We start from the raw sequence: 25,230 nt of genomic DNA, 5'->3' as shown, positions 1-25,230 counted from the left end.
TTAAGCTCACAGAACCCATGCAGGAAATGCCTGGATATTGTGCTGTAAAAAGTGATTCTACAACACTATGACCTGATACAAAACATTTGTCATTCATAAAAATAAAAAGTCAACATTTGAAAGCCTCTTAGACACTATAATATCTCATCTCAGACCTCTTTTTCAAAGATTTTTTCAAGGATAATTTTATATTTCAAGACTCTCTTTCTGAAGCGATTCTAAAGTAACTGACAGGAGGCTATAAATCCCCAACTACACACTGTGCATAAATTGATACAGATAAACCAAATATGAGGCTTCAGGTGTCCAAGCAATAAGACTGTATTTACTATCCTCCACTTTTACAGAATTCTGACTGTGGAATTTGTACTTTGTGTTTCCCAGGATAAAGCTTTAGCAGAGGAACAATAACACACGGAAATAATTTCATCCTAAAATAGAAAGCATAACAATTGCTTTGAGACACTTAAAAAACATGAAGCTACCCTATACTGAATGACTTTAGCTCACTGTGTTTGAAGAGGAAATGAAAGGTTGTTTATCACCTCGAAATTACAAAGAAGAAATGGCCTGTGTTGTTTGCACAGGTACATGAGATAGTTAATGCCAGACCCTGGAGAATTAAGATGGAAATGATCAGGGATATGAAATAGAGGGCGAGATGAAGTGAGAGAAGCCACATATTAGTGATTAGCGATGTAGTCATTTATTCCGAACATGCAATGAAATTTAACATATATGTGAACAAACAAAACATACATAATAATACAAATGTCAACAATCATAACTAGGGGTGTGAGAAAATAAATATTGGTTCTGCAATATTTCACAATACTGTATCGATATTAAAAAGTACTGTAATGATATTTTAGGTATTTATTCAAATGCAGATATTGTGGAGGTTCATTTTTGTTTTTTGTTTATATTTTATTTATTATTATTATCTCCACCAAGGAGGTTATGTTTTTGTCGGCGTTGGTTTGTCTGTTTGTCTGTTTGTGTGCAAGATAACTCAAAAAGTTATGGACAGATTTGGATGAAAATTTAAGGAAATGTTGATACTGGCACAAGGAACAAATGATTACATTTTGGTGGTGATTGGGGGGGAGGCACTAATCTGCCTTGGCGGAGGTCTACGCTGTCTTTTCTAGAAAAGCACTCATAGAGCACAGACCCCCACCAAGGCAGATCAGTGGGCCCCTGTGATCCCCCAACCCCCCCTGATCACCACCAAAATTTAATCATTTGTTCCTTGTGCCAGTGTGAGGGAGCTGTAGTGACCCCACCACCACCACCCCACTAACCAGGTGTATCCCATCCACCTCACACCCATTTAGTTTAATCATTTAGTACTTGTATTTATCCTTGCACCTATTTAGTTTAATTATTCAGTATTGGTATTTAATCCTTTAATTTACTGATGACCACTTTTGTGTTGACATCTAAGACGGTACCTATTTAGTTTGTCTTCACTTGAAGTTGGCTCATTTTGTTTTCTCTCTCTCCTTTTGAGGTCAGCAGGTGGGGCACTCACATGGATGTACGCCCATGTGAGTGCAAGCAGGTGTAAAAGATCTGCCTGATCAGTCCAGATCATTCACCACCAGAGTCTCTCCAGGTGCAGACGATCGACCTGATCAGGCCAGACCATGGAGCCCAAAGGGAGGGGAGGTGTAGCAGGGAAGGACAGGATTAAAGTTATCACAAGGGGTACATTTTTTTTTTAGAGATAATACATTAATTTAAATATTAAGGTTGATATTTAGGTTTGTGTTTGTAGAGGGGGTTAAGTGAGGTGGATGTTGTTTCAGACTTGTAAACTAGTCCGTATTGGATTCACCTGTGGATGAGGGGGTGGTGGAGTGGGCCAGGCCTATCTATTTAAAGGGGGTCTACAGACTTGTAAATGTTCTTTTTTTTTTTTTTTTCCTTTTTCTTCTTTCTTTCCCCCCTGATGCCTGTGAAGGGGGAAGATGCTGCTGTATTTTTGTTGGTGCATAAAAAAAAAAAAAAGTTAAGTATTTTTCCAACTCCTAATGGCTTTTGTTTGACTCGGGCGCTGTGGCTTCCCTGGTTAAAGGAAGAAGACCAACAAATCTTACATTTTGGTGTCAGGAGTGGGATCGTTGCAGTTAGCCTGAGCATGAATCAACAAAGAAATGCCACCTAAAGCACCCAAGGTCCAGAAGGTGGCTGAAACCCCGGAGGAGGACACTCAGGTGGAGGGGGCTACAGGGGGAGTGCCAGTTGTTGAAGAGCTCAAAGAAGAGTCACCAGGGGGCGCCAGCATGAGCACCATTATGGGTACGCTTCAGCAATGTTTGAAGTTCCAATCAGATCTGAATGAACGTTGGAGCAGAGAGAGAGTGAGGTAAGAAGAGCAATGGTGACAAATGCAGGTGCAGGTGGACTGACTCAGAGGTGGCCGTGAGACCCTGGCCCAGGGTGGAAACCAACCTGGGCCCAGTTCCCCTCCATGGCAACTGGAAGAACCAGTTCCAGTGTCCCCCAGGGGGAGGGACACTACAAGAGGCTCAGCACATTCAGCAATTCCCAGATTAGAGGATGGGGATGATATAGAACAATACCTCACCACATTTGAACAACTGGCCACTGCCTACCACCGGCCAAAGATGGACTGGGCGGTGAGGCTGGTCCCATATCTGACTGGTAAGGCCTGTGCAGCATATATGGCCATGGCTGTTGAAGACTCTTGTTGTTATAAATGCGTGAAAGAAGCAATTTTGATGAAATATGAGATCAATGAAGAGGTATACCGCCAACGGTTTCGGGAGCCGGACCAGCAGCTGGGAGAGACTCCGCGGAAGTTCTACAACTGCCTAAAAGACTTTTACCTGAAATGGATGCAGCCAGAGACGAAGGAGCAAGTGGGGGAAGTCCTCATTCTAGAGCAGTTTTACCGCTCACTGTCCCCAGAGCTGAGAGTGTGGGTTAAGGAGCGAAACCCATCATCGGGACGTGAAGCAGCAGAGATGGTGGAGAACTTCTTGTCGGCTAGACGGGGACCAAAGACCTTCAGATTTGAGCCCCCCTCCAGGAGCAGTGCATCAGGGGGTAAGTCTGTGGGTTCTGGTGTAGGTGGTGGTCCGGGTCAGGTGGGAGGAATTACTAAGGCTGGGACAGAAAGGGTAGGGCTTAAGCAAAGTAATTCTTCTGCCAAGGTGCTTGTGTGTTATTCTTGTGGCCAGGAGGGGCACATAAAGCCACATTGTCCAGATAGGAAAGCAAAATCTGCTTATTTTTGTACTGTACCCCGACCAGGAAGGGAAGATGTGCAGGGTCAAGGCAGGAGACAGGTTACTGAGGTCAAAGTTAATGGGGAGCCAGCCTTAGCTTTGTTAGACACGGGTAGTGAACAGACCCCTCAGTTTTGAAGGGGCAGGGCCAGTTTGTGGGTCCAGGCCTTGATATCTCTTGTGTGCATGGAGATAATCAGATTTACCCAACCACCATAGTTTATGTGGAAGTGGCAGGTCAAATGTTCCTGTTAACAGTTGGGGTGGTAGAAAATCTTGCTCATCAGGTGATTTTGGGTGAGGATATCCCAATTTTGCAAGACCTTGTTCAAACATATACGCCTGTTTATGTGGTGACCAGATCACAGAGCAGCTCACAGAGGAAGACATATTTAGACAGTACAGATGGAAGAGCAGAGCTAGTGGAGGAGTTTCCACGTCCAAAAAGGCTGTTAATGTAGATAGAAATTCAAAGTGCGACTTACCATTTTTTGATTGTGACATACCTTTTGTGGGCCCCTTAAAAATGCGCAAGAGTAGGCGCCAAAGGAGACAAGAGAAGATGTCAGGTACAGTCAGAAAGTTGTCAAAATGTTTCTCAAAGCCAGAGGTTTCTGATGATAAATTACCTGTGGATTTTTCACATTATTTCCTGAAATTTTCATCCAAATCTGGGGCACTGATCTGCCTTGGCGGAGGTCTGCGCTCTCCGAGTGCTTCTAGTTTAACACTCTTTTATTAAATAATCTTAGTATCTTTGTTGGGATTGCACAAAAATGTTAGTTATGAACTAATAGAATATGAACATTTGAACAAAATCTTAAACTGTAATGTCCATAAAACATAATTTAAGTTTTAACACAGAAAAGTTTTGTGATATAGCGCTAGATCCTGTTCTGATCAAATAAAAATGTGTTTAGTATTTCTGGTGTAATTCAATTCTTCAAGGAAATAATCATTTAAAAAAAATAAGAAACAAACAAAAAATTGCCTTTTTAACAGTATCATGATATATTGTGATATATCGTATCATGATCCTAGTATTGTGATTTGTATCGTATCGCCAGATTCTTGCCAATACACACCCCTAATCATAACAATCTTAGAAGAACAGCACAATACGCCATCTACACGCCCGAAAAGGGGTGGGAAGAAGTGCAACTCATTTAATCCCACCCCCTCTTCCTAAAATATTATTAATAATATATATATATATATATATATATACATACATACGAGGGCTGTTCAATAAGTTCATGGCCTTACCCAGAACAGAACAACACAGACTGATAATTTATATTTTATTTTTCAACATAATCTCCATTTACAGCAATGCACTTGGTCCATCGATGTTCAAGCATCACTATCCCATCACGAAAGAATGTAACATCCTGTATTATAACAACCAGTATTTCTGGGTGAGGCCATGAACTTATTGAACAGCCCTCGCATATCCCTCTTCGTTTTCTGTTACTCTTTTATATTTCTATATCTATTCACACACACACTCATTCATCCATATACACATACATATGTTTATACATATACCCGCAACATACAAGTACACACTGCAAATCGTTTGGGACTGAAAAGACAGAAAATGTATTTTGGGGAAATCCTGTAGAATTTTGGGATGGATGTCCTGGGTATTCTCCCTGAGGGAATAAGCGGAGAATCTATTGTGTCTTTATGCAAAAGCCAGTAATTACTGACAGTAGCTATTACATTAAATTGGTTTTTACTAAATCCCCCCAAATTATAAACAATGACCATTCAAGTTGAAAGGAAAATACAAACACAAGCAGTTGCTCTAAAAACCCCACACCAATTAATATCACACTGATTTCTAAAATGACATCCCCGTTAACAAAGTCAGGCCCTCAGTTTGCTTTCTGCCTCCCGCTGAGGGGGGAGGAGAGGGGTGGAGGGGGTGAGGAAAAAGACAGAAATGTTGAGAACAGATGGCAGAGTGGCCTCTATGTTCGACTGCCTGGGTGATTATAGACACAGCTGTCAGTCATTTGCATGTGTGTGTGTGCACATGTGTGTACATATGTGTGCTGTGTCTGGTTTGTGTGTCATGTATGTGTGTGTGTGTGTACCATCTCCCAAACCCCTTCATGTGTTTCTCAGTTTCTTTGACACATTCTGTCATGGTAATGTTACACTAGATCCAAGGGTTTATTGCTATTAAAAAAAATAAAAATGTTGTGGTTGCAGTGGTGTCAGAGCAGAACACAGATCTCAAATCAGATTCACACAAAGAACACAACATTCATGTCACTTGTCTACTCCATTATGAGTCTGCTTTCTATTCTCTCTCTCTCTCTCTCTCTCTCTCTCTCTCTCTCTCTCTCTCTCTCTCTCTCTCTCTCTCTCTCTCTCTCTCTCTCTCTCTCTCTCTCTCTCTCTTTGGATGATGGAGGGAATTTTCTATGACTTGGTGTTATCCCCATCTAGTGGTGGTTTATGTTATAAGTGCATATCTGTAGACACACCTTAATATTGGTCTTATTTTGTAGCATCTGAAGTGATATCTTTGAATATTGTTCCGTATTGGCAGATAATATTAGAGCCACACTGATAAGAAATCAGATATTTTGAGAGTCATGTGAAATTTTATCTCTTATAACGTCTTGTAATGTATCTGTTCATTTCTATTTCACATTACAAATTCATTCCTAACCTTTACTTAAACTTGGAGATATACTGAAGATGCAACCTCATTGACAATATAGCAGAACAAAACATCTGAAACATACAATGGACGTATCAGAAATACCAAAAAGTAACACAGACAAATTAAAAACAGAGAAGTCTCCGTAAAAATAGGAGCGGCTGGAGGTAAAATAAGATGGAATTATGGATTTAAAACACAAAATTTTTGAAACATACGATGCACATATCACAAGAAACTACAGAAATACAAATACAAACATCTGCAGCTGACCTGAAAAAATATAATTTTTTACTAAAATCACATTAAGCAAATGACTTTATTCACACAAAACTACTGTTCTTTCATCCCACTCTTTTGTAATATTACACTAAAATACTGTTTGATTCAAGCATAAACATTTCAGTGATTTTTTTTTTTTTTGTTTGTTTGTTTTTTTGAAATGACAGATACCTTATATAGCAACTTTCCAAATAAAATCACACATCTTTATTCAAGGAATATTATTTTATAAAACCTCATCTTTGGATGTGTGTTTCAGTATAATATCAGATAATTTCCTATATTTAGCTTTAATTATATAATCAAGACACCATCAGTCATGAGACTGAGGTTTATGTGTGTGGAAAGACTACGTATTTTGTGGCACATCCACTGTGCTGTCAGTGTCGGCAGCATTGTGTGAAATCATGATCTCATTTTGAAAAGATCAGAGCTAATTAGCAGCAGTTACTAGCCAGCTGTGGAAATTGTTTACTGAGGCAAATGAGGAAAAAGGAAGAATCATCAAGTAAAGGGTGCACTAAAAGTCATGAATAAAACATGCAGCATGACATTCTTTTTTGTTATTCTTATCTACATACAGTTTGCATACAGATTTTCCTGCCTGATTTTTTTTTTTGAAAGACTAAAATTTGCATAAGAGGCATATGTTAATTCTTATAAATAAATATGCCACTTATAAATATTTATGTAAATTAACCTTACCAAGAGGGGAAAAAAAAAAAAATCAATAGCTTTGTTCCAGGATCTGTTGACTCAGAGTTCATGTTAAAACTTTTTCTAAAACTCTGAACCTACAGACAGTGTTTACATCATATGTGGGTGTGAATGAGTCTCTGCAGGCATGGTAGTGGTTTCTGGCAGGGGGGGTACGTAGCGGTCCATCATGTTGTTGATCCAGTCCTTGTATAGGCACAGCTTGCTGTATACACTAGGGTCAGCTGGGTTACGGCAGCCATGGTTGAACCACTGCACACCCTGCAGTTGGCCGTCACACACCATCACACTGGAACCATCAGTCTGGACAGCGAGGAGGGAATGGGACACAGGTATTATATGAATATGCACAACCTCATAAATATAATTACACACAACTATATTTTGGCACACTTATTACATATTATGTATGTTTAATTATCATATTAATAATACACTGTCAACTACATATTGTATACATTGCTGTGATAGTGTATGTATGTGTGTCTATCTATCTCTCTCTATCTCTCTCTCTATCTCTCTCTCTATCTCTATCTATCTCTCTCTATCTCTCTATCTATCTCTCTATCTGCATACATACACACACACATACATACAGGGTGGGGAAGCAAAATTTACAATGAACATTTAGTTGTTTTTTCTCAGCAGGCACTACGTCAGTTGTTTTGAAACCAAACATATATTGATGTCATAATCATACCTAACTCTATTATCCATACCTTTTCAGAAACTTTTGCCCATATGAGTAATCAGGAAAGCAAACGTCAAAGAGTGTGTGATTTGCTGAATGCACTCGTCACACCAAAGGAGATTTCAAAAATAGTTGGAGTGTCCATAAAGACTGTTTATAATGTAAAGAAGAGAATGACTATGAGCAAAACTATTACGAGAAAGTCTGGAAGATACTATTAAAGAAGAATGGGAGAAGTTGTCACCTGAATATTTGAGGAACACTTGCGCAAGTTTCAGGAAGCGTGTGAAGGTAGTTATTGAGAAAGAAGGAGGACACATAGAATAAAAACATTTTCTATTATGTAAATTTTCTTGTGGCAAATAAATTCTCATGACTTTCAATAAACTAATTGGTCATACACTGTCTTTCAATCCCTGCCTCAAAATATTGTAAATTTTGCTTCCCCACCGTGTGTGTGTGTATGTGTGTGTGTATATATGTGTATATGTATGTGTGTGTATATATATATATATAATATATATATATATATATATATATATATATATATATATATATATATATATATATATATAATGTATATGTATGTATATGTATATGTATATGTATATATATATATATATATATATATATATATATATATATATATATATATATATATATATATATATGTATGTATGTGTGTATATATGTGTGTATATATATATGTATGTGTGTATATATGTGTGTATATATATATGTGTGTATATATATATGTGTATATGTATATGTATATATGTATTTATAAATAAAATGTGTGTGTATATGTATGTGTGTGTGTATATATATATATGTAATTTTTTTTTCCCAATTTCTGTTATACTGATAATTTCTTTCCTGCTACTTTTTATTCTACTTGAATGGAATGACTGTAACACCCAATAACTTCCCTGTGGGATTAAGTATTCTGATACTGATTCTGATTCTAAATGGACATACAGGTTAGGGTCAGGGTTAGGATGAAGGGATAGGAAAGGAGAAAGATGACAGAAAAAGACATGCTCATGTGGTGTCTTCATCCTTACCAAACAGTTGTCAGTGTTTGCTTGACCAGCACACACCATGTAGTAACTCCAGTACAGATACTCAGGGAAGGTGTTCATACAGGTCTGGTCGTCCACAATGGGCACCGTTATGCATTTCATCTGTCCATTATACCCAGCTGTTTCAAAGAAGAACAGTTGGAATACATATGCCTTGAGAAATCAATCCCCTGATTTGTTCTTTTACATAGATTTTCTATCTTTGACTTATATCCCTTTTTTTTTTTTTTGCATTCCTCTTCTTACACTGGTTTGTGAGGACCAAACCTTGAGTAAATATTATTTTCAAGGTCTACCTCTTTTAATTTGTCTCAATCACTGACGGGGGATTTTGACAGGCAATTACAAAGTCCTCCGATTAAAGCAAAGGATTCTTAGCATTTGTTTTACTTTTTTTTTTTCTTCCGCTTCTTCTTCTTCTTCTTTAAATAAATAATGCTGGCCTTGTTAGGGCAGCAATAGCCAGAATATTGAATTAGTTCTTTTCAGACAGTGCATGCCCACCTGCTGATTAGAAACAAACCTTCCCCTCCGCTTGGGGTTAAACATGAAAGTGTAAAAGTAATCGGAGAAAATAATATATCCTCAACTCATTTGACTTCAGCTTTTATTTAAAAACACACAGTTTAAAAAAAAAAAAAATAATAATAATAATAATAATAATAATAATAATCATAGTGAACATTTTAAGACAAAGCTAGTATGAATCTATGAATTTTAAATAATTCACTTTAATGTAATGGTAACTCTGGTTGAAAACAATGCTTTCTATCTCTATTGCAAAATATATGTAATTGTCTTAAAATTTCACATCATGATATCCTGATTTGAATGATTTAACCCATAAAGACCCAAACATCCACTGGTGACTGAAACCATCTACTGATGTAAATGCTTAATACTGTTCATCCACTAATCCTAGCAATACATGTAAATAAGTTTGTCATCTGTTCAAGGTCATCAGATATGTTCCATCTTCTTCTACAACATTGATTCACCAGTAAAACCCATGGAGTTAGATCAATGGTGGTGAATGGACACATTTGGTTTATGTTCAGTTAATGATAGATTTGCTAAAAAAAGTTACTTTTTCTTCACTTTTTTCTGTTTTGATATAATAACCTTTGAATTTATATGAACATCTAAATTATACATGAGTTGCATATACAGGATTTACAGTGCAAAATGCAAATTACAGAGGATAATATGATAATAAATTATGACAAATCATTTAAAAAAGGTTAAATAGAGAGAAAAAAAAATCATTTGGGAACTGCCACAAAAGTAGCACTGGGTCTTTATGGGTTAATGGAGGTTTGTGTTGCAAAAGGCAGCAATGCACTAATAAAGGAATAAAACTACATGTCACTACAAACTGCTTTGCTTATTACTTAAGAAGATGGAAATGTGTAACTTTTGACAGGAAATACCCTCTTCCAATGAGACAACACTTTTACAGAATTTCTAACAATCTGTCTTTGTGTCTGTCTACCATCTATCCATCTATATATACAGGGTGTCCCATAAGTCTCCATACATAGGAGACATAATACATTCCATACATATATGGTTCTAACATGTATTTCTTCATATTTCTTCTTTATAGTTCTTCAGCAGTGGAGGACACGCATTGAAATGTGTTCCTGACAAAATGGCAGTCATATAGAGCATATTATATAAATAAAAATGGTTTATGTCAAGAAACGTTTATTTTTCCTATGTATGGAGACTTATGGGACACCCTGTATAACCTATATATATATATATATATATATATATATATATAGAGAGAGAGAGAGAGAGAGAGAGAACCTTTTTCATCCTCTTAAAGTCTTTCTTCATGATACCTCAAAAACTCCAACAAGAACAAAAATAAGTCTTACAGAAAAATATGACTATCAATTGTAAAACTAACTAAATCAAAAACTAAAGTGAAAGAGTAAATTAGGATAAATCATAACACTACCGCTGCCACAATAATTCTTGCAAATTAGGCTACTGGTATTATTAAATATTTTTGTATTATTACAACAATTATTATTTTTCCCCTCACTCCCCCCTCTCTCTTTCTCACTTTCATTTACATCCCCCTCTTCCCCTTTTCCCTATCACCCCTAACCAAGCTATATGGTTTAGTTGCTATTTACATTTATGACCTTTTTCTTTGTAATATGACGCTGATGTTGTTGTTTGTCAGTACTGTCATTGTTGTTGTTTTTGGTTTGTTTGTTTATTTGTTTAAGTTTCCCTTTGTTTATGTGTTGTTGTTTTTTCTGTCCACATTGTTTTGTTAACTATCACTAATAAAAAAAGGATAAATCATAACACTAAGATCTATCCATCTATCCTTCTATCCTCTATCTAGGTATAAAACATCATACTAACAAATCTAAATCTATATAAGCCGTCATTTTCTGTGCCAATTTAGGACCTTTTGAGTTTTAAGATTTAGATAATCTGTTAGCTGATGTAGCCACTGGATTGTTGATTTTTTTTTGTTTTTTTTTTGTTTTTAAGACATACAGTTACTAGGGGGTGACAGATGCTAAGGCTGAGAATCCAGGACCTCTCTCATGACCTCTGACCCAAAATGATGACCTTCAAAGCCAGGGGGAGTAGAAGTAGTTATCTATTTCAGTGGGGCACTGTGTGGAAGTACTGGTGTCTTTGGCTACATTCAGACAGCAGGTCTTATTGCATAATTCAGATTTTTTGGTGAAATCCGATTTTTTTGTGTGTGTGTGTGTGCTCATTTATATTTTACACATTAAATGCGACTTCTATCAGTTTTGAGTATGAACTGAATGCGACCCTGAAGTGACCCGCATACGCAAAAGAGGTCCTGACGTAATACCTGACCACGCAGGCACACATTGTGTTTATGGAAGTAACACTCCTGAGACGCAGAATTGTGATGTTTGTCAAATTTCAATGACGAAAAGGTCGGATAAATGCGACCTGGCCGTGCAGACTGAAGTCGCATTGCAAAATATCACATGCATATCAGATTTAGGACCACATATGAAAGTGGCCTGGGTCAGATTTGAAAAAATCAGATTTGTGCTGTTCAAACTGTCTTTACCAGGTCGGATAAAGGTCACATATGGGCAAAAAAAATCTGATTTGGGCCACATTTGGCTGCAGTCTGAACGTAACCTTTGAGACCCATATGGTGCATAATGTGAGGTGTGATATGTGTTCTGTGAAGGATTTCATAGTGGGTTAGTTGAGTTTTGGCGTTGCATGACGATGAAAAAATATTATTGCATGTGGTTTTCCAGGTGATGTCTGTCTGTCGTATGTTTAAATCGTACAACCATTTATCTGGTGGTACTGTAATGGAGTTGTCATGTCATTGACGATTAACAGAGTGGTGAAGTTGTCATAAATGTGTTCATTTTATCTGTGTTGTCATTCTTCTTGGTAGTTTTTCTGGGTTCAACTGGAATTGCTTCTTTCTTTTGAATATGTTTCATCTCTCATCCAAGAAACTTCTTCAGTTCTAATAGCCAGTGGGGGAAAATTGGATTTAAACTTGTAGGGGGAGTGGTCACCTACATAGACCACTCCCCCCACAAGTCCAGTTAAACCTAGAACTACCAAAAAAAATCGGCTCATTTTATTTTTCAACATTTTTTTGAGCTGCAGGTATTGGTAGCTATAATGATCAGGTTGGTTGCATGTGTTTCAGGAGGTCAAAGGTCATGAGAGGGCTACCCCAGGAAACACTGGCAGGCTTATAGCTTTTTGTAATGGATTTTGAACATGGGGTTGTGCCAAAATCAAAGTAGTTTTAAAATATGCTAATGTTAGTAATTTCTTCACCTTTTTGCTGCCAGAGTTTGTTTTTTTTCCCCAAAAATATTCAATTTTGTCATCAAGATTTCAAAAAGCTGTCGGTTTCATTCGGTTATGTTGCTTGTTGCATTATTACGACTTTGGCACTTAAAGGGTTAGTAAGAATCATATGTAGAAGGCATATGTAAACGCCGACAAAAGAACCAATGAGACCTGAGGTGTAACAGTCAGTTTGAGAAAGGTCTCTATTAATATTTTATAAAGTGTTTTCAACTTAATTAATAACCTAACCTTTTGTATTTAATGAGAAGTGTAAAGCCAAACACGAATCTCTTGAGAGAAAGTCTCATGGGACAGGTAATAGTTGACTGGATTATGGAACAGTGGCTTATACTGCAATTATAGTAAAACTGCAATGTGGTGACAGTCTAATGAGGTGGAAAAGCCACAGTAGTGCCTTTAAATCCACTTACATTGATTTGGGATTGTGGAGCCCCAGCCGCTGACGTGGCAGGTCTCTCCAGGCTTTGGGCAGCGAGTGGGCAGAGGAATGGGCTGGACGTACTGGTTGAAGTGGGCCGGCTCAGCCAGGCGGGCCAGGGTGAGACTGTGGAGGGGCGAGCGGTAGGGGCTGTGCACGAATACGTCGCTGATTTGAATGCGTTGCTCAGTGTCTTCCTCCACAAACAAATCATGTTTCCCCAAAATTGCTACGGTACTGTATGGTCTGTGGAGTAAAACATGGAAAAAAAAGTGTGAAATACAAAGAGGATTGTAATTTACCAGGCTCAAACAGAAACGGAGTGAACAGTTTAAAGCACAGGTGTCAAACATGCGGCCCGGGAGCCAAATCCAGCCCGCCAAAGAGTCCAATCTGGCCCGTAGGATGAATTTGTGAAATGCAAAATTACACCGAAGATATTAACAATCATTAGTGTAAAAATAATTTTATTTCAGGTTCTATACATACACTTACAGGGGTTGGACAAAATAATGGAAACACCTTCACCTCAAGATGATAATGCCCCAATCCATACAGCTAGAATTGTTAAAGAATGGCATGAGGAACATTCTAATGAAGTTGAGCATCTCGTATGGCCGGTACAGTCCCCAGACCTCAACATTATTGAGCATTTATGGTCAGTTTTAGAGATTCAAATAAGACGTCGATTTCCACCGCCATCGTCTCTAAAAGAGTTGGAGGGTATTCTAACTGAAGAATGGCTTAAAATTCCTTTGGAAACAATTCACAAGTTGTATGAATCAAAACCTTGGAGAATTGAGGCTGTAATTGCCACAAAAGGCGGACCTACACCATATTAAATTATATTTTGTTGATTTTTTTAAGGTGTTTCCATTATTTTGTCCAACCCCTGTATAAACCAATTACATCTCAATTGGGTCAGACCAGAAAATACCTGTCATAATAAGCAATAAATAATGACAACCGCCGATTTTATCTTTGCTTTAGTGTAAAAAAGTAAAATTACATGAAAATGTTTACATTAACAAACTATCCTTTTGAAAAAAAATGTGAATAACCTGAAGAAATATGAACAATGTGAAATGTCTTGAGAAAAGTAAATGCAATTTTTTAATGTAAGTTGTAATGCACATGTGTAAATGATAAGCTGATGCAGAATATTGTTAAACCTCCACTTGATTTTCTTAAGACATTTCAAGTTATTCACATTATTCAGATTTTTAAGGAAAACAATGTAGATATAAACATTATCATAATAGAATTTTACTTTTTTCACTGGTGTTATTTTACTGATCTGGCCCACTTGAGATCATATTGAGGTGAATGTGGCCCCTGAACTAAAATGAGTTTGACACCTCTTGTTAAAAACTCCACTTCCTGTTTGGGGAGGGGCAGGACCTCGCCTCACCTATCAGGCCACACCCAACCATTTAAGAGGAAGGATCAGGCCCAGACCATCCTCTTTTCCCTTTGTTTGACTGGGAGCATGTGGCCTGAAGAACAAAGACTTGAATGCATTAACTGGATCGATGCATACCTGAGTGAGTTATATTTTGTGTTATTGTTAGTTGAATATCCTTGAACATGTTTGGAATTGTTTTCATTATACAGTTATTGTTTCCCTTTAACATTTAAAATCATCTCATCCACGACATCCTATCCATGTCATCACCTGAACTATTCCACCTGTAAATAATCTGCCTAAAATGAAAAAATAAAGCATTAAATGGAATCCCTGACCAGTTTTCATATCTGACTGTATGCCAATGCAGAAGTTTTAATTATTTCAACACAAATCAGCCCTTCAACATCAGCCTTCATAGTTTTTACACCCCTGGTTTAAAGGTTCAGTTCAGACGTAGTGAACATGTGTGGTTTAACCCAAACATCCGCCGGCGACCAGAAGTTTGTACTGATCTAAAATATTTAATAACTGTTGATCCGCTAATCCTATCAATCCATGTAAATAATTGGTGTAAAATACAGTTTGTCACATTTTCATGGTCATCAGATATGACCCATTTGGACGTTCAGAAGCTCCGTAGTGAATGTGGAAACACCGTCATCTTAGACAACACTGATTCACCAGTAAAACCCATGGAGTTTAATAAATGAGTGAATGGAAACACTTGGTTTATGTTCAGTTAATGATAGATTTTGCTGAAAAAGTCCGTTTTTCTTCAGTTTTCTCTGATTTTGAAGTAATAAGCTGTGGCCCAGAGGTCTGGAGAGTTGGCTGAACAGTCAGCTTGTGACCTAAGGGTTGCCAGTTTGATTCTACAGACTGGCAGAAAAAGTTATTGGCTTTTTCTTAGCAAGGCACTGAACCCCCCCATTTGTTCCTAGTGTGTGGTGTGTTTCTGCATGTTCTAGAGATGGGGTAAAAGCAGAGGTTGAATTTCAGTGTGTGGTGAAATGTACTATATACTGACAATAAAGGATCTTAATCTTAACCCTCAACTTTTATCTGAGCTTTTATGAATGTCTACATGATCAGTAAATTAAATATAGGAAAATACCTGATTTTTACTGAAACAATGCAAAATACAGAGGATAATACAATAAATGGTGATAAATCATTTCAGAAAAGTTAAACAGAGGAAAAATTCATGTGGGAACCAAGGTTATAATAGTTTTGGATTTTTCATTATCATTTAGTTTTATTTAGTTTTGACTTTTTTCCCTCTAATTCAGTTAGTTTTAATTAGTTTTTAGAGCAGGTTTGTTAGTTTTTATTAGTTTTCATTTTTTTTTCTAAATGCTTAGTTTTAATTTAGTTTTAGTATTAATTTTAGTTTTGTCATATCTTTTCTCTTCTTCTCCGTCGTATTCAAATAAATCCCAGACAGGACTCTGCTGCTTTCTCCCAACTTTAGTCTCTATGTTTCCAGGTAGAGTGGAGACCAGAAGACTACTGGAAACCACAAGTGATGGACCGTCAAGTGTCGTATGGTGCCGCTAGCTAAAATTGCTAGAGCGAAATAAATCGCTTTCGTATCAATCAGACGTTGACAAAGATGAAAACGAAGGGAATTTTATCCATAATTTTATCCGTTTTAGTTAGTTTTGTAAACACACAATACAGTTTCAGTTATCGTTTTTTTCTTTTTATTCTAGTTTTTATTTATTTCAGTTAACGAAAATGTTTTTTTCAATTCTAGTTTGCGTCATTTCGTTAGTTTTCGTTAACGATAATAACCTTGATGGGAACTACCATGAAAGTAGCACTGGATCTTTATGGGTTACTTAGGCAAAAATATAAGCAACATCTGCTGTTTTTGTCAATAATACCAAGTCTCTCTGAATTGATGCTGTTTGGGTTGTCGTGTCAAGTATAACACCCAGACATATCTGCATCTGACCAGCTGAGACAAATTTTAATGGTTGCATTTCTTTACACTTAACCCTTTCATGTACAAATTATGAGAACCTTAATCCAATTTTTTTCCTGAGTGTTTTTATTCCTCTTTAGGCATGAAAAAAACAATGCGATTGAAAAGTTTCTTCTGAAAAATAAAAAATAAATAAGTAAAATAAAAATAATTTGAAATTTAAAAAAAAAAATACACAAAAAACCAAAATAAAAATTATGAACCTATTTCTCATGAAGTTACAAAAATGTCCACTCAGCTGGACACCCCACGTTTAATTTTTGACGCACAGAAACATGTATTTACTGATAAACTGTGTGAAAACTATGGGGAGGGCTTGTGATTCTGGGGGTTTATGGTCAGGAGAGATCTACATAATGTTACCAGTTAATGTCAGAAAAGATATGTAGTGTCTTAAAACTTTAATAAAGATATGTGTAAAAAAAAAAATAACAAAAATAAAAAATGAAAAGAACAACAAAACCCATGAATATACAAGAGAACAGCTCTAGAATAGCTGTCCACTGTAATGACCAGTATGCATGAAAGGGTTAAATAGAACACATTATCTCAGACAACAACAAAATGATAGAACCAGCTGATAACACTGTCTGACCTATTCATGGATCAATTCTGTGAGTGGAAGGGAAAAAAAAAACTGAAAACATTCTGCATTGTGATCTAGTCAAGAAAATAGCAGGAAGCACTGGAGGCTCTAAAAGCAAAAGGTCAGACTGAAAACATAACAGCAATTGACGCAATGCTGGAAAATACTAAATTAACTAGAATGGGTGAACTCTTAAAAATAGAACATATTACGTACATCTGTTGGGTTTTCCGAAGAGCAAATTAGATTTCACTGCATAGATTTTGTGGTATAAAAAGTGATGTTGCTTTCTGGGTAAAAACACTGCCAAAAATAAAAAATGCAACTGCGTCAGCTCACAAGACAGACGTCACTATCCGAGGCTAAAAATACATTGTTCTAATATGCTGAAAAACAGTTTAACCTGTACGTTGACCCTGGATAATGTGCGCTGTGTACAAAGTGATTGGGTAACTACATTGTGGAACCCTTTACACTGGGCGAAAAGAGCAAGAATCCCAAATATCCGGTTTTTGATTCTGTCTAGAATACGGACATTTTTGATGATATGCACAATATCTGGCAAAATATTAATCCAATATACATCATGAAGACAATATATTGTGAAAGGATATGAATAATATTTCGATTTCATCATGTATGTGTTCCGTAAATGTCCTCAGGGCGACAACACCCGGAATCCCTAAATATCTGTTTGTGGATTTGGTCTAGAATACGGACATCTATGATGCATATTCTGAGTTTTGTTTATATGCACCATATCTGCTCAAACATGAACCCAGTATGGAGCATGGAGACAAAATATGGTATTGGAATATGGGAAGCATTTCAAATTTCGTCATGTATATGTTTTTTATATGACATTAGGCCATATCTAATCACAATATTTTTGTAGAATACTGATTAGGTCTATGGTATTTCTGGATGTGTCATATATTGATTGCATATATCAGTCAAAGCCATATCTTGACTCTAGACCTGCTAGAAAATACCTACAGTTTCCAATGCATATTTAAGGTTTTGTTGACATGAGCCATATCTAATCAAATATGGATGAAGGATACTACTCGTTGTCATATACAAAGTATGAATATGACGCACAGCAGAATATAGTAAGATAATGACACTCTAATTTGAGTAGAATAATTGCAACCTCGTTGGCATATATCATTACCTTGTCATATAAAACATATTTATTACGGATTTTGCCATCAGGCCTGTTTTAGTTGAGATATTTACCTGATGTGGATAGGTCATGACAGTTGACTAAATCTGGTGATTCATATGGGGCAAAAAGGGCAAGAATCCGAAAATTTTTCATTGGATATGTCACTGAATTCTCTGTAAAATACAGAACATTTCTGATCCATATTCTGAGTTTTATGATATCCCATATTTGGTAAAATATGACTCCAATACACATCATGGGGACTTATATTTTAGCATACAGCAACATCTTATTTTTGTAGAGTGTTTCAAATATCACCTCATATCATATCTGGACATATCAGACTAATCACAACATTCTTTGTGGAATATAGATGTATGGCATATCTAAATATACAGTCTATATTAAGTTGATACATAACTTAAAGCCATATTATAAGTCCGGAACCGCTATAGAATAGAGACCATTTCCAATGCATATTTAAGATTTTGTTGACACGAACCATGCGGGTTACTGACACAATTACATGCGGGAATGATCAAAACTCAGGCATATATGCATTTGTCAAAAATTCAGTCAATATTTGCTTCAAATTTAAATTAAATGGGTCCCTATGTCAGTGTACACTTAAAAATTAATTGCCCTGATGGCTGGCATAGACATAGGAGTCATCAGGAGTCATGTAGGTGTCCCTGGATTTGTCGGGAGGGAGTGGCTGACTGACATTTATTTGAAATTTAAAAACAAGTACAGTTGAGATACATTACAAAAGCAAAATCAAACAAAAAAAAACCCGACACAAAAGCAGTACCACAGATATAAAACAACAGAAGCTCCCTACATCACCAACATTGCTAGGGGAATGGGGCAGGCTAGATAGACCAAAAGAAAAAAACACACACACATACATGTACATATATACATGGCCCTCTATTGTGTAAAGGTTGTTAGGGGCCATTGTGTACAACAATGAATGAATGAAGGCAAGGGAAGGCAAGTAAAAAGCACATATCAAACACTGCATATTTGAAAAGTAAGTGAACAATCAACAATGATTCTATCAGCTAAACACATCTTGCTGAAGGCAGTGCTACCAATACTTTAACAGTTTCTTGCCTTGAAGTAGAAAAGTTGACTTTGAAAGTGCAGCATGCACACTGGCTGGCAATTCTTTTCAGTGGAAGGAAAGATGCATATGACCATGGTACTTCATTAGTTTCCCAGACTGTGCAATTGCTGTTTTGCCCAAAATGCCACTTATCCCCATGCTCTGTGAACCAATTGACTTTTGCTATTGCATGTTCAACCTTTGTCAAACATTCATCTCGCCACACAAACACTTTCCATATATTTGATATCTCTCCTGGGCGCAATGGTGCATTTGGGTCAATCATGGGATCTCCTGTGACTCTGTCAACGCACAACCATTTTGCAGTCACAAATGATGATGATCCTGACCTATAGCGACATGCTGAAAATACATCACCAGCTAAACTAAATCTGTTGCAGTACATGTAGTTTAAAGATACTCTCTCAATTTTCTCCTTCGGATACATCACCTTAACTCTTTAAGTGCCAGACAGTTAAGGGGCTAATAAGCCTTAAAAGTGCCACAGAATTTGGCCGTTTTTCAGTATTTCGCGTCGTTTTTATAATATTTGAAGAATCCTGCAGGAAACCGCTCGGTAACATCCGACCGATTGCTGATTAGATCCAAAACGCACCGGACGCAGCCGATTCATTATTGATCGTAATTTGTATAATTTATAATAATAATAATAATAATAATAATAATAATAATAATAATAATAATAATAATAATAATAATAATCTTTATTTATATAGCACTTTTCATACATTAAAAACTGTAGCACAAAGTGCTTTACATATCAGTTTAAAAATCAGTACCGCCCCCCACCCACACCCACCCACTCACCCGCACACACACACACACATATACATGCAAACCCACAAGCTCACACATACTTAAGAAGACTGACTGAGCACGGGTAGACCAGAACAAAAATGTACAAGTAAAAGTAAAACATCAATTTAGGAGGTGCTGTCTCAGGGAGCCATCCACACCAGGATGCAGCCGCCGACCCCGGCGACCAGGCACCAGCAACACAGCCCCGCATCCCAACTAGTGGGAGAGGGCCAACTGGGACCCCCACCCACCAGAAAGGAGCGGACCCCAGTGAGAGAAGGCGCCACCACAGCCCCCGGAGTCCACAGCCGCCCCCCGGCATGGAGGGCTCCCTCTGATGAAACACCGGAGAATAAGAAACATTAAAAAGATATAAAAATATTATTCGGTCGCGTGACCTCAAATTCCCGTCTGCTTGGTCTCAAAAGGGGGACACAGAAAGAACGTCATCGAAATGTGAGAAAGAAATGGGGGTGGATGGTTTGTTTGTACACAAATGTGGCGTGTTCTCCAAAGCCGATCTGATCGGCCCGTGGCACTTTACAGGTTGTTTTCGTAAAGCCGATTTAATCGGCCCATGGCACTGAAAGTGTTAAACACTGAGAGTAGATCTGAATTGTCTGAAATTGACATTGTGCTTTGTTTAACAGGTGGAAGAAAAGTTTCTAGAGAATCATCAAACTCATATTTTCCGCAGAGGATATGATCATGAGAGAGATCGTGTAGGATTTGTAACTTCTCGGCCTGGATAGTTGTGGCAGTGGGGGTCTTATGGAATAATGTTTCAAGTTCTGCATCAAATCTATCCAAAAGACCTGGGCACATTAACTGTTTGCCTGCCACCTGCCAGTCAGCGAGCCATTTTCGCATCATAATCACCTCAGTGTCTTGGTTATTAGTGTGGTAATCTCCCAATGTGCCATTGGCACGTTCAAATGAGAAGCACCAGAATCCATGAACAGGTCCAAAGTCTTTAACACACGACTTCAAATGCAGATGTAAATGCATATTCATAGTGCACCACTGTTTACCATATTGGTTTTCGAAGGATCTACAAAACATTTGGAGACATCTATGGGCATCCTCAATCTGCACCTCATTAATAACTCTGGAGCATAGTTTTTGTGCTGCAGAAACAAAAACTCTCCACAAAGAGTAGTCCTCTTCTACTATGACTCCTTTAAGGGCAAATGTGGAATAGACACAAACCCAGAGTTTCCACTGTGCTGCAGTGAAACCCTCAAAAGTGGCCTCAATTTTTGAAGGTATACCAGAGTCAATGTTACTTGGAAGCTTCAGTGAGTTTATTGTGGCAAATCCTTTCTTGGAGATTACCCCTCTTTCTTTCCAAACTTGCATTACTCTTTTAGCTGTACCCTCTAGCAAGTTATGCATTGGATCAATAACATGCATTCGAACAACATCAAAATACGGTAATTCATGGAGACAGCTGTATCTGGCTCCATATTTACTTTCGATCTTGCTTTTTTCAGCTTTGTTTTGAGCCCTCTTAGCTTCTTTGGCATATCTACAGTGGTCTGGGTTACTTCTAACAGGCCATGTATCATCAAACCCAGAGTAATCAACCTTATTGTCCTTAGTCCTTGGAAAGCTTTTTAGGTACTTACTGCAACCCATTTTTGCCATATGGCCGAGGAAACCTCCAGTTTTTCTAGCAGCTGGAATGTCACTTGCTAAGGACAACAACGCTCCACGGACAAATTGTCCATCAATATCTAAACCAGCCCACAATAGTTTCAAATCACTGACCAAAGGTTCTAAAAACCCATTTATGTGCTCCTTTGGCTCATGGGGACCTGGTATAATTCCAACTACTATAATATTATCCTTCTTAAACCTTTCCTCCCTTGGAAGATTCATCAATGCCAAGTACATTACACCAATAGAGTCACTGACATATTTATAAGGCTGGAACCAGTCAACGTTGAGCATAAAACCAAGATTCCCAACCTCTTTTAAAAATGGCTTGCCTTCAAATACCTGAAAGTCCTTCCAGACCTGCCCATCAAAAATGTCACCATATACTCCCCCCTTCACATTACGCTGTCTCCACATTTCACAGGACTCTTTGAAGCTAGGTCTCTTAAACATATCACTAATAGATTTGATCAAACTACGATAACAGAATTTTCTTTTGGGGTAAAGAAACTCTTTTCCATCTTTCCCGATAACAGATTTCATTAGCACAGTGTCACACTTCTTATGGAATCGCTTTTGTGGATGGCTGGGAAATGATACGTGGCAACATTTTTTGGACTTTTTCTGGATGGCCTTCCCACTTGCATCACATTTTACTATTACAGCTTCATCTAAGGTATACACAGAATGACACTCTGGGCATACAACGAATGTTGTAAAATCATTTCTGTTTGCGGATATTGCCTTATTGAACATGTACAAAGATGCAGGGAAATGTGCTATGATATCTTGTAAAGGCGTTAATTGAAATGCACTAGTTAGTACATGAAACATAATTCTGAAAATTCTTAAAACTGACTCAAATGCCCTGTCAGAGACTGTGAAAAAAGATTTCCACTTTGACAGTAACAAAAGCAAGAATGTGACAATGGCATGTGGTGCACCTCCACCAGTTTCCTCAGGAGTTTCTCTCTCTTCATTTTCACTCCACACTTCTTGGTCCTCAGAAGACTAAAATGAGAAGACACACAAACAGCAAACAATCTGATCAGTAGAATGAAAATGAAATGTGAATTTCACATCCAGGATGGTAAACCAGGATTTGTAGATATATTTGCACCTAATGCTAAATTCCTACATTTTAAAGGTTCTTAAACTGTTTCGAATGGTAAAACAAAGGCAGAATATGAAGCAAGTAAGCTAATTTGTATCTGTGGTCAAGAACACTCTTGACCACTCTCACTCTGTGATCATTAAAATGACATGACAACTTTATCATTATCATTAAAATGATACAATGGTAATACATCTTTAACAATTCATTGCATGTACCTGCTCATCTTCTGAAGAGTTTTCAGTGGAGCTACAAGGGGAGCTTCTGGTCACCTGGAGCAAAAATAACTGGATTAATAACTGGATTGTGGAATGTTTTAAATCCTAACTATTAGTAAAGGTCACTGTCACTCAAAAAAACCTTAACCAAAATTCTAAAAAAAAACAAACAAAAAAACAAAAACAAAACAGGTAATAAGTATCTCCTCTAATTTAACACTCTTTACACATGCTTCTTTTGGTGTGCTTTTTATAGATGATGTTTTAATGGTAGCAACTAACAGCTAACTTTCAGTTTACTGACCAGCTCATCTTGAGAAGATGTTTCAGTCGAAAGAGAATGGACGCTTCTGAGCATCTGGAGCACAAAAGACAAACTAGGTTAGTAACTGGATTGTGGGGTATTTATACAAAGTACATATACCTTGACCCCTTTTCCATCATTTGGATTTTTGTTTTCTGTCCGATTTACAACATGCAAGGATATCAATAGCTGAATTACTGTGCGTTCACACCAAAAGCGTCAAAAGCTGCAAAAACGCTCTAGCCCGAGCGTCAAAGCGTCCAAAGTGTAATGTTTTTGCAGCTTTGGACGTGTCTGACATCAAAAGTTAAATCCCGCCTGTCATTTAAAGGGCCGGGGAGCGCAGCAAATTAAATTAAATCCCGCTCATTTGTATCAGTCTGCGATGACTATAAATATGCATGTCCAACCCTCAAACTCATATCGAGTCATCATGGATTTGTGAGACATCGCTGTGCTGTGTGCTGTTGCCTGCCTGCACTACTGGAGAAGACGCCGTCGCTGGGTTTGGGTGCACGACATCCTTCGGCGCCGTGAGGAGCTCGGAGAATTTCACCGGCTGGTGATGGAGCTGTGGCTGGACAGAGAGCGCTTCCAGCGCTACTTCAGGTTGGACGTCCAGCAGTTCGACACTCTGCTGATGAAGATTGGGCCACTCATCGCTGCGCAGAGCATGAACTACCGGCGTCCCATCTCCCCATCACAGCGTCTGGCAATTTGCCTTCGTTTCCTGGCTACTGGTGATCATACCACACAATTGCTAGTAGCTACCGTGTGGGTGTGAGAACTGTCAGCTACATAGTGGCCAGTGTCGCTCGGGTGATTTCGGATGTTTTGGTTCTGGAGTTCATGCCTGCTGCTGCTCGAGCAAAGGACACCTCTACTCTGATTGGCTGCCGCTGAACCGCGTCATAGCTAATTACCATAAAGTTAAGCGAGGTTCAACTTCTCCTCTTGTGCCGCTTTGGACGCTCTAGGTGAGCGGTAGATGGCGTTTGACGCTTTGGACGCCCAGGACGCCGGCTCTCATTGAAAATGTATTAACTTCCGGCATCCTTGCAGCTTTTGACGCTTTTGGTGTGAACACACAGTTAGGCAATGTAATCTTACGTATGCACCTGACATTAATAACTACACTGTCATTTCTATGAAAATGTAGTCTTTTATGACTGTACTTGTTCATCAACCACAGTTACCTTGTGCTGCTGCTCATCTTCTGAAGATTCTTCAATCAGTTGTAATCTTCTCCTTTTCTGGAGATGAAAATTACAAAATATGATGAATATTCACGTATGATAAAGATTTCTACACGTATGAACACTCAGTAGTTAAGTGCAATGTATATAATGTTATCCGACACCATTGTGGGCTAATAGATATGATGTAGTCAACGATCATTTTAACCGCAGCATCAATTACCTGATGCTGCTGCTCATCTTCTGATGAAGAATCTTCAATCTTTTTGAAGAATGGTCTGCTCATCTCCTGTAGGTCACAATACAAAGAAAATATTCTTCAGTCATTAGGACACAAATGCAGTCAACTCATGCAGGTATGAACACTCAGTTGTTGAGTGCAATGTATATAATTATGGCATCTGACACCACAGTGGACTAATAGATATGACATGGTCAACTATAATTTTAATCACAGCATCAATTACCTGATGCTGCTGCTTCTCATCTTCTGAAGATTCTTCAATCAGTTGTAATCTTCTCCTTTTCTGGAGGTGAAAATAACAAAATATGATGAATATTCACGTATGATAAAGATTTCTACACATATGAACACTCAGTAGTTAAGTGCAATGTATATGTCATCCGACACCATTGTGGGCTAATAGATATGACATAGTCAACTATAATTTTAATCAC

The 25,230-nt window shown here is 37.7% G+C and overlaps 1 protein-coding gene across 1 annotated transcript in view; it reads right to left on the bottom strand.

Moving 5' to 3' along the window:
* Positions 1-6,973: 6,973 nt before the first annotated feature.
* Positions 6,974-25,230, bottom strand: part of LOC115436207 (trypsinogen-like protein 3) — a 29,817-nt gene continuing 11,560 nt past the window's right edge. Inside the window, exons 3-5 of the mRNA XM_030158985.1 lie at positions 12,978-13,231; positions 8,689-8,825; positions 6,974-7,236 (exon numbers count right to left, since the gene is read on the bottom strand). Of these exons, the coding sequence (XP_030014845.1) occupies positions 7,024-7,236; positions 8,689-8,825; positions 12,978-13,231 (604 nt within the window). The 3' untranslated portion in view covers positions 6,974-7,023. The remainder of the gene's footprint in view (positions 7,237-8,688; positions 8,826-12,977; positions 13,232-25,230) is intronic.

Source organism: Sphaeramia orbicularis, chromosome 16 (genome assembly GCF_902148855.1).
Source record: "Sphaeramia orbicularis chromosome 16, fSphaOr1.1, whole genome shotgun sequence".
NCBI lineage: Eukaryota > Metazoa > Chordata > Actinopteri > Kurtiformes > Apogonidae > Sphaeramia > Sphaeramia orbicularis.
This window is presented reverse-complemented; position numbering and strand designations above follow the sequence as displayed.